This window comes from Aotus nancymaae, unplaced genomic scaffold, assembly GCF_030222135.1.
Source record: "Aotus nancymaae isolate 86718 unplaced genomic scaffold, 86718_ANA_hifiasm-v0.15.2.pri h1tg000058l, whole genome shotgun sequence".
NCBI lineage: Eukaryota > Metazoa > Chordata > Mammalia > Primates > Aotidae > Aotus > Aotus nancymaae.
This window is the reverse complement of record NW_026988472.1, coordinates 4,384,115-4,395,117: the sequence shown is the minus strand read 5'-3', so window position 1 is coordinate 4,395,117 and position 11,003 is coordinate 4,384,115. Positions and strand designations below refer to the sequence as shown.

General features: G+C 35.8%; 1 protein-coding gene across 1 annotated transcript; it reads right to left on the bottom strand.

Annotated features, from left to right (window-relative positions):
• Positions 1–2,656: 2,656 nt before the first annotated feature.
• Positions 2,657–3,145, bottom strand: LOC105733596 (transcription factor BTF3-like). Its single transcript, XM_064364582.1, has one exon. It carries the CDS (start codon positions 3,143–3,145, stop codon positions 2,657–2,659), a length of 489 nt encoding a protein of 162 aa, XP_064220652.1.
• Between the last annotated feature and the right edge of the window lie 7,858 nt (positions 3,146–11,003).

Here is an 11,003-nt window from a genome sequence, read left to right as displayed (position 1 = left end):
TAGAGACCTACAAACAGATTTAGATAACTACATAATAATAGTGGAAGACCTTAACACCCCACTGACAATATTAGACAGATCATCAAGGCAGAAAAACGTCAGATATTTGGTACTTAACTCCACACTTGACCAAATGAACCTGTAGTAGATGTCTACAGAACTCTTCATCCAAAAACAACAGAATACAGATTATTCTTATCTATACATGGCACATACTCTAAAATCAACTACATAATTGGGCACTAATATGGTTTGGCTTTGTGTCCCTACCCAAATCTCATGTCAAACTGTGATCCTCAACATTGAAGGAAGGTCCTGTTTCTATATATTTGACTTCTTCTTTTCTTTTCTTTTTTTTAGATTCCACATATAAAAGATTCTATACAGTATTTTTCTTTCTGTGTCTGACTTATTTCTTTTAATGTCATGACCCTAGCTTTATTCTTGCTTGCACTTTCTTCCTTATCTATCCATTTATTTTTAACATTTCTGAATTAATAGTTGACCTTCAGCATATATTTGTTGAATGCCTACTATGTGCTAGCTGAATATAATAAGCCAGACACAGAAAGAAAAATACTGTATGGTCTCTCTTATATGTGAAACCAAAAAAAAAAGAAAAGAAAAGAAAAAGTCAAATACATAGAAACTGAGTATAAAATAGTGATTACCAAAGGCAGAGAGGAGTTAGGATATAGAGATGTAGTTCATAGGGTACAAAGTTTCAGTCATGGAGGATGAATGTCTGGAGATCTAAAGAACAGCTTGAGGACTACAGTTAATAATATTGTATTGGATTTATTTCTGAAATTTCTAATCTGTTCCATTGGTTCATGTATGTTATTTCATTAGATTTTGAGATCGGATAGTGTGACACCTCCTGTTTTGTTCTTTCTGGTGAAGATTGCTTCAGCTAAACAGGGTCATTTGTGGTTTCATATGAATTTGAGAATTATTTTTTCTATTTATGTAAAAATGGCACTGAAATTTTGATAGGGATTGCATTGAATCTTTAGGTTGCTTTGAGTAGTATAACATTAATTCTTCCAATCCATGAACACAAGCTATCTTTTCATTCATTGCATCTTCTTTAGTTTCTTTCATTAGTGTTTTATAGTTTCCATTGAGTGGATCTTTCATCTCTTTGGTTAAATTTACTTCTAAGTATTATAACTTTTGATGCTTTTGTAAATAGAATTATAAATTTTTTGTGTACTTCATTATTAGTGTATAGAAATGGTACTGATTTTATATGTCAATTGTGTATGATTTTATTTATTCTAACAGTTTTTTAGTGGAGCCCAGAGTTTTCCATATATAATTTCCTCCACAATCAGAGACAATTAAATGTCTTTCTCTCTGAATTGGTTGCCTATCATTTTTTACTTGCCTAATTGCTCTGACTAGGACTCCCAGTACTCTGTTGAGTAGAAATTTTAAGAGTGAGAATCTTTGTAGTTTTCCTGATCTCAGAGGAAAAGTTCTCAACGTTTCACTATTGAATATAATGTGAGCTCTGAGCTTGTTATATATGGCCTCGATTTAACTGAGGTATATTCCTTCTATATCTATTTTGTTGAGAGTTTTTAATCATGAAATAATGTTGAATTTATTCAAATTTTTTTTCTGTATCTATTGAGATAATCACACAGCTTTTGTCTTTTATTCTGTTAATGTAGTAGATCATGTTTAGTAATTTGCATTTGTTGAACTATAAGCATTTGTTGCATCCTAAGGATAAATCTCACTTGGTCATAGTGAATGGTTCTTTTCATGTGTTGCTGAATTCAGTTGGCTAGTATTTTGTTGAAGATTTTATCATCTATGTTCATTAAGGGTATTAGCCAGTAATTTTCTTTTCTTTTAGTGTCATTTTCTGGCTTAGGTATCAGGATAGTACCAGCCTTATAAAAAGAATTTGGAAATATTCCTTTCTCTTCAATTTTCTGGAAAATTTTTGAAGAATTGGTATTAGTTCTCCTTTAAATGTTTGGTAGAATTCAGCCATGAAGCTCTCAGATCCCAGGCTTTTCTTGAGGACAGGTGAGAGACTTTTTGATTACCCGTTCAATCTTCTTACTCATATTGATCTGTGTAGATTTCTATTTCTTCATGATTCAGTGTTGGTAAGTTGTATTTTTCTAGAAATTTAACCATTTCTTCCAGATTATTCAATTTTTTGGCATATAATTGTTCATAACAATCTTTTATAATCCTTTATATTTCTATTACCAGTTATAATGCCTCCTTTTTCATTTCTGAATGTATTCGAGTCTTTCTTTTTTTTATTTTAAATCTTTAATCAAATTCCAAAAGTTATTAACCATGATTAGCTTTCTATAAGCAATTTTGTTTACTGTGTACAGATCGGTGTCAATGAAATAAAAAATAAAACTGAATACTAGGCAAAGAACTTTATTAACCTTGGTTTCAAACTTGATTCCCAGGCTTCTTTGGCTTAATGAGCTGCAATGAATGAATTGTGTATAAGCAAAAACTGAAAAGAGCTGCAGTGTCCAAGGGGCTTGGGCTTAAAAACATTAGAGATCTAGATTTTATCAGATCCATAAACAAAATTTTCTTAAAAGGCAGTCATAATATAAAATAGCAGCTTCCAGTAACTTCTCCAAGTTTTATCTTCAAAAGTTGACTCAATTCAGTTTGCCTCATTCTTGGAAGCCTCATCAAAATTCTCCACAAGATCTGGAACTTCATCAGCATCATCCTCTCCAGTAGCAAGTGGTGCTTTTCCATCCACATATTGTTTGGGCAGAGCTTCAGCCAGTCTCCTTAAACTAGTCAGACTGTCTGCACCAAGCTGGTTTAAGATGCTGGGTAGCATTTCTGTCAGCTGCTCTGTCTCAGCATGGCCTGTAATGGTGAAAGTGTTGGCTGTCAGAGATGCCTGAACTTTAGGGTTGTTAAAGTGGATCATTGTTCCTTGGTGTGTAAACATATTCATCTCTTTAATACCAGAGATATTGTTTACCCCTAATTTCTTTAAGGAGAATTGAAGTTTTTTATCATCTGCTGTGGCTGTTCTATGAACCACCTTCTTCTTTCTGTGAGCAGTTCCTTTCCCACCAATGTGCACTTGTGCCTGCAGTTTGGTGAGTTTTTCCTGGTTCATGATTGTTTCTTTCATCTTGTCGGAGTGGATAAGGGGCTGTACAGGGGACTAGGGTTGGTGCTCAGGGGGTCTTGGGTGGACCAGCTGAGATTAGGTGCAGGGACACAAGATGGCAGTTCTTCTTTCTTTTTTATTAGGTTAGCTAAAGATTTGTCAATTTTATTTAACTTCTTTTCAATTCTTAGTTTCACTTATCTTTTCTATTGTTTTTTTTTTTCTGGTCTCTATTTCATTTATTTCTGCTTTGATCTTTATTATTTCCTTTTCATCTACTAACTTTGAACTCAGTTTGTTCTTCTCTTTCTAGTTATTTAAGGTATAACTTAGATGTATCTTATTTTTTAGTGCAGACACTTATTGCTGTAAATCCCTATTATAACTACTTTTGCTCCATCCCATAAGTTTTGGCATGTTGTGCTTTTATTTTTTTGTGTTTTGAGAGTTTTTTGCTACCCCCTTTGATTTCTTCTTTTTCTATGGGTTGTTTAGGTGCATGTTGTTTAATCTACACGTTTGTGAATTTTCCAAATTTCCTATAATTAAGCTCCCATTTCAACCCATTATGGTGAGAAGAGATTCTTGGTATGATTTCAGTCTCCTTAAATTTGTTAATAAATATTATTTTGTGTTATAATATATACTCTTTTCTATGTGCTATTGAGAAGAAAGTGTATTCTGCTGCTATTGGATGGAATATTTATATGCATCTGTTTGGTCCATTTTGTCTAAAGCGTAGTAGTTCAAATTCAATGTTTCCTTATTGATTTTCTGTCTGGATGATCTATCCATCGTTGAAAGTGGAGTATTAAATTCCTCTACTATTTGTATTGCTGCACATCCCTCCCTTCAGATATATTAATATTTGCTTTATTTATTTAGGTATGCTATATTTACATTTGTTATATACTGGATCTGCGATTGGTGAGCCTATGACTGGGGTTCTAGCAGGCATGGATATTATCTGGTTCCTGGGTGGACTGGAGTGTCACTATGATCTTTGTTCATAGGACTGTTAGTCAAATGATGGTCTGCTCAGAGCCACAAACAGTGGGCCTGTTACTGTGTGTGTGGGTGAGTGTGGCTTCTTCTGTCCCTGGGATTTTTTCACTGGATCACTGAGTGGATTCCTGGGAAGGCATTACTGCCCAACTCCATGGCTAAGAGGATCTGGAGCTGAGTTGCAAGACTACTTTTGGGTCTACAGCTGAGGCCAAGTTCTTCAGGCCTGTCTTTAGGGTCATGGACAGGTGTGTCTCTTTATGGGTTCCTAGGTGAGCAATCTTGCTTTCCAACCACAGTTAAGAGGTCTGGAACCATATTACAGAGCCAATTCAAGATACACAGTGGTGCTCATGTCAGAGCGCCAACATGCAGAGTCACTGATGGCTATGCCTGTATTGTCCTTGTGTGGGCAAGTCTTCTCTCAAGACACAACTGAGTGGCTGGGACTCAGGTTCAGGACCATTTCAGTATCTATTATGAGACCAACATCAGCAAGCCTGCCTCATAGACTCAGACTGGTGTGTCTCCTGGCTAGTCCCTGGATAAGCAGAATTGTTCTGAGGCTACAATTGAGAGGGGCTGAGAATAATATTCAGGGCTGTTTCAGAATTTGCTATGAGGCTGGGGTCAGCAAGCCTGTCTCAGTGACACAGGACACAGATAGGTAAGTATCCCAGCAATTTTTTAATGCAGGTAAAAGGTAGAGGAGCTGGAGCCTAGATTTGTGGCCTTTTCAGGATCTGCTATGGTACCAAGGTTAGCAAGTTTATTCCAAGAATACAGATGAATGTGTTTCCCTTTGGGTCTTTGTGTAAGCAGAGCTCATCACAGATCACAGCTCAGAGAGGCTAGAGGTGCATTAGAGGGTAGTTGCAGGGTAAAGAGCCCAAATAAAATCTAGTGGGCCTGTCTCCTGAGACACTACTGTGTGTGTGTGACACCTCCAAGGTACCTTGGCAAATGTTTATGAGAGGAATACCAAGACCAGGCTGGTCTATAACCAAGCCTGTAGGGACACAGGGCCTCTTATGGATCTGAAGCTATGACCACAGTCAGTAGGTCTGCCACCTGGGTGCAGGTATACTTTCTGAAAATAACCCTTCTAATTCTTACTACTCATTTTTCGAGTACTCATAGAACATTCACAAAGATAAACCATATCTTGGCCATAAGTAAATTTCAACAAATTTGAAATAATTTAAAACATAAAGTGTGTTATTTGACCATAATAGAATCAAACTGGAATTCAATAATAGAAAAATAACAAGAAAATATCCAGCTGCTTTGACATTAAACAACACATTTTTAAATATTCCATTGATCAAAAAAAGTATTAAGAAAAAAAATACGGCATAGCAAATTTTGTGGGATGCTGCCAAAGTAGTACTGATAGGGAAATTTATAGCATTAAATGCTTATAGTATTATAAAAGATTCCAAATCAATAATATGGGCTTCTAAGAGTCTAGAAAAAGAAAAGAAAATAAACCCAAAGCAAGAAGGAGAAACATAATAAAGGATGGATAAAAAAATCAATGAAATCGAAAATAGAAAAAAGAATGGGGAATAGCAATGAAGCAAAAAACATTTTTTTTCACTGTACATTAAGTTCTGGGATACATGGGCAGAACATGCAGGTTTGTTACATAGGTATACATGTGCCATGGTGGTTGGCTGCATCCATCACCCTGTCATCTACATTAGGTATTTCTCCTAATGCTATCCCTCTCCTAGACCCCCACTCCCCGACAGTCCCCAGTGTGTGATGTTCCCCTCCCTGGGTCCATGTGTTCTCATTGTTCAACATCCACTTATGAGTAAGAACATGTAGTGTTTGGTTTTCTGTTCTTGTGTCAGTTTGCTGAGAATGATGGTTATCAGCTTTATCCATGCCCCTGGAAAGGATATGAACTCATCTTTTTTATGGCTGCATAGTATTCCATGGTGTATATGTGCCACATTTTCTTTATCTAGTCTATCATTGATGGGCATTTGGGTTGGCGCCAAGTCTTTGCTGTTGTGAACAGTGCTGCATATGTGTGCATGTGTCTTTATAGTAGAATGATTTATAATCCTTTGAGTTCATACCCAGTAATGGGATTGCTGGGTCAAATGGTATTTCTAGTTCTAGATCCTTGAGGAATTGTCACACTGCCTTCCACAGTAGTTGAACTAATTTACACTCCTACCAACGGTGTAAAAGCATTCTTATTTCTCCACATCCTCTCCAGCATCTGTTGTCTCCAGATTTTTAATGATCACCATTCTAACTGGCATGAGGTGGTATCTCAACGTGGTTTGGATTTGCATTTCTCTAATGACCAGTGATCATGAGCATTTTTTCATGTTTGTTGGCTGCCTAAATGTCTTCTTTTGAAAAGTGTCTGTTCATATCCTTCACCCACTTTTTAATGGGGTTATTTCTTGTAAATTTGTTTGAGTTCTTCATAGATTCTGGATATTAGCCCTTTGTCAGGTGGATAGATTGCAATTTTTTTTCCCATTCTGTTGATTTCCAGTTCACTCTAACATTAGTTTCTTTTGCTGTGCAGAAGCTCTTAAGTTTAGTTAGATCCCATTTGTCTATTTTGGCTTTTGTTGCCATTGCTTTTAGTGTTTTAGTTATGAAGTCCTTCCCCATGCCTATGTCCTGAATGATATTGGCTAGGTTTTCTTCTAGGGTTTTTATGCTGTTAGGTCTTATGTTTAAATCTTTAATCCATCTGGAATTGATTTTTGTATAAGGTGTAAGGAAGGGGTCCAGTTTCTGCTTTCTGCATATGGATAGCCAGTTTTCCCAACATCATTTATTAAACAGGGAATCCTTTCCCCATTGCTTGTTTTTGCCCAGTTTGTCAAAGATCAGATGGTTGTAAATGTGTGGCATTGCCTCCGAGACCTCTGTTATGTTCCATTGGTCTATATCTCTGTTTTGGTACCAGTACCATGTTGTTTGGTTTACTGTAGCCTTGTAGGGTAGTTTGAAGTCAGGTAGTGTGATGCCTCTGGATTTGTTTCTTCTTTGCTTAGGATTGTCTTGGCTATATGGGCTCTTTTTGATTCCATATGAAATTTAAGGTGTTTCTTTCCAACTCTATGAACAAAGTCAATGGTAGCTTGATGGGGTTAGTGTTCAATCTATAAATTACTTTGGGGAGTATAACCATTTTTACAATATTGATTCTTCCTAAGCATGAGCATGGAATCTTTTTCCATCTGTTTGCATTCTCTCTTCTTTCCTTGAGCAGTGGTTTGTAGTTCTCCTTGAAGAGGTGTTTCACATCCCTTGTTAGTTGTATTCCTAGGTGTTTTATTCTCTTTGTAGAAATTGTGAATGGTCATGATTTGGCTCTCTGTTTGTCTGTTATTGGTGTATAGGAATGCTTGTGATTTTTGCACATTGATTTTGTATCCTGATACTTTGCTGAAGTTGCTTATCTGCATAAGGAGATTTTGGGCTGAGATGATGGGGTCTTCTAAATATACAATCATGTTGTCTGCAAATAGAGACAATTCGAATTCCTCTTTTACTAATTGAATACCCTTTATTTCTTTTTCTTGCCTGATTGCTGTGGCTAGAACTTCCAATACTGTATTGAATTGGAGTGGTGAGAGAGGGCATCCTTGTCTTGTGCCTGTTTTCAAAGAGAATGCTTCCAGTTTTTGTCCATTCAGTATGATATTGGCTGTTGGTTTGTCATAAATAGCTCTTATTATTTTGAGATACATTTCATTGATACCTAGTTTATTGAGAGTTTTTAGCATAAAGGCTGTTGAATTTTGTTGAAGGCCTTCTCTGCATCTATTGAGATAATCATGCGGTTTTTGTCTTTGGTTCTGTTTATGTGATGGATTATGTTTATAGATTTGCAGATGTTGAACCAGCCTTGCATCCCAGGGATGAAGTCGACTTGATCATGATGGATAAGCTTTTGGATGTGCTGTTGGATTCGGTTTGCCAGTATATTATTAAGGATCTTCGCATCGATGTTCATTGTGGATATTGGCCTGAAATTTTCTTTTTTAGTTGTGTCTCTGCCAGGTTTTGGTCAGGAAGATGTTGGTCTCATAAAATGAGTTAGGCATGATTCCCTCTTTTTGTATTGTTTGTAATAGTTTCAGAAGGAATGGTACCAGCTCCTCTTTGTACCTCTGGTAGAATTTGACTGTGAGCTCGTCTGGTCCTGGACTTTTTTTGGTTGGAAGGCTCTTAATTGCTGCCTCAATTTCAGACCTCATTATTAGTCTATTCAGGGATTCTACTTCTTCCTGGTTTAGCCTTGGGATGATGTAAGTGTCCAGGAATTTATCCATTTGTGCTAGATTTACTGGTTTATTTGCATGGGGTGTTTATAACATTCTCTGATGGTAGTTTGTATTTCTGTGGAATCAGTAGTGATATCCCATTTATCATCTTTTGTTGCATCTATTTGATTCTTCTCTCTTTTCTTCTTTATTCATCTTGCTAGCAGTCTATCTATTCTGTTGATTTTTTCAAAAAAATCATCTCCTGGATTCATTAAATTTTTGAAGGAGTTGTTGTGTCTCTATCTCCTTAGTTCTTCTCTGATCTTAGTTATTTCTTGTCTTCTGCTAGCTTTTGAGTTTTTTTGATCTGGCTCCTCTAGCTCTTTTAATCATAATGTTAGGGTGTCGATTTTAGATCTTTCCTCCTTTCTTTTGTGGGCAGTTAGTGCTATAAATTTCCCTCTACATACTGCTTTAAATATGTCCCAGAGATTCTGGTACCTTGTGTATTCATTCTCATTGGTTTCAAAAAACATCTTTATTTCTGCCTTTATTTCATTATTAATCCAGTAGTCATTCAGGAGCATGTTGTTCAGTTTCCATGTAGTTATGCAGTTTGGAGTGAGTTTCTTAATCCTCAGTTCTAATTTGATTGCACTGTGGTCCGAGAGACTGTTACAAATTCCGTTCTTTTGCATTTGCTGAGGAGTGTTTTACTTCAAATTATGTGGCCAATTTTAGAATAAGTGGAATGTGGTGCTGAGAAGAATGTATATTCTGTGGATTTGGTCCAGATCTGAGTTCAAGTCCTGGATATCCCTGTTAATTCTCTGTGGCATTGATCTGTCTCATGTTGACAGTGGAGTGTTGAAGTCTCCCACTATTACTGTCTGGTAGTCCAAGATTTTTTGTAGGTCATTAAGAACTTGCTTTATGTATCTGGGTGCTCCTGTATTGAGTCTATATATATTTAGAATAGTTAGCTCTTCTTGCTGCATTGATATCTTTACCATTATGTAATGCCTGTAAACTACAAGTCTGACAAAAAATTGATATCTACAATAAATGAAGAACTCCCAAAACTTGACAAGAAAAAATAAGCACAACACAAAAAACAACCAAAAAGTCCAGTTACCAAGTGGGTAAAAGACATCAACAAATATTCACTGAAGAGAATATACATATAGCAAATAAGCACATAAAAAGATACAGTCAATATAATTTCCATTAGGAAAATACAAATTAAAAACACAATAAGATATTAGTACACATCTTTCTAACATCAAAATTTTTTAAATTGACAATGACAAATGCAGAGAAATTGATTACTCATACATTCCTTGTGGAAAACACTGGAAAAAAGTTTGGCAGCTCATTATTAAATTAAATATGCAATTAACATGTGATTCAATGATTACACTTTTTGAAATTTATCCAAGAGAAATAAAAATGTATGTTTACACTAAAAACTGTACATGATCAAAAGCAATTGCAACAAAAACAAAAACAAAAACTGACAAATGGGACCTACTTAAACTAATGAGCTTCTGCACAGCAAAAGAAACTATCAACAGGGTAAACAGACAACCTACATAATGGGAGAAAATATTTGCAAACTATGCACCTGACAGAGATCTAATATCCAGCATCTATATGGAACTTAAAGAAATTAACAAGCAAAAACCAAACAACCCCATTAACAAATGAGCAAAGGACATGAATACACACTTTTCAAAAGAAGACATACACGTGGCCAACAAGCATATTAAAAATGCTCAATATCACTAATCATTAGAGAAATGCAAATCAAAACCACCACAAGAAACCATCTCACACCAGTCAGAAAGGCTATCATTAAAAAGTCAAAAAATAACAGATATTGGCAAGGCTGTGCAAGGAAAGGAAGACTTATTATATTTTGGTAGAAATGTAAATTAGTTTAGCTATTGTGGAAAGAAGTTTGACGATTTCTCAAAGAACTTAAAACAGAATTACTATTCCATCCAGCAATTCTGTTATTGGGTATATACCCAAAGGCATATAAATTGTCCTGCCATAAAGACACATGCATGTTCATCGCAGCACTATTCACAATAGCAAAGACATGAAATCAACTTAAATACTCATCAATAGTAGTCTGGATAAAGAAAATGTGGTACAAATATACCATAGAATACTACACAGCCATAAAAAAGAATGAGATCATGTCCTTTGCAGCAACATGAATGGAGCTGGAGGCTGTTATCATAAGTAAACTAACACAGGAAGAGAAAACCAAATACTACATGTTTTCAGTTAAAAGTGGGAGCTAAATTTTGAGTACATGTGGACACAAATAGACAATGGACACCAGGGCCTACTTGAGGGTGGAGGGTGGGAGAGGGGTGAGGATTGAAAAACTGTCTATCAGGTACTATGCTTATTACCTGGATGACAAAATAGTCTGTACACCAAACCTCCATGACACACAATTAACCTATATAACAAACCTGCATATGAACCCCTGAACCTAAAAGTAAAATAAAATAAAATAAAATAAAAATTATACATGAATGTTTATAGCAGCTTTATTTGTAATAATCAAAAACTGCTTACAACCTACATGTCATTTGGTGGGTTAACAG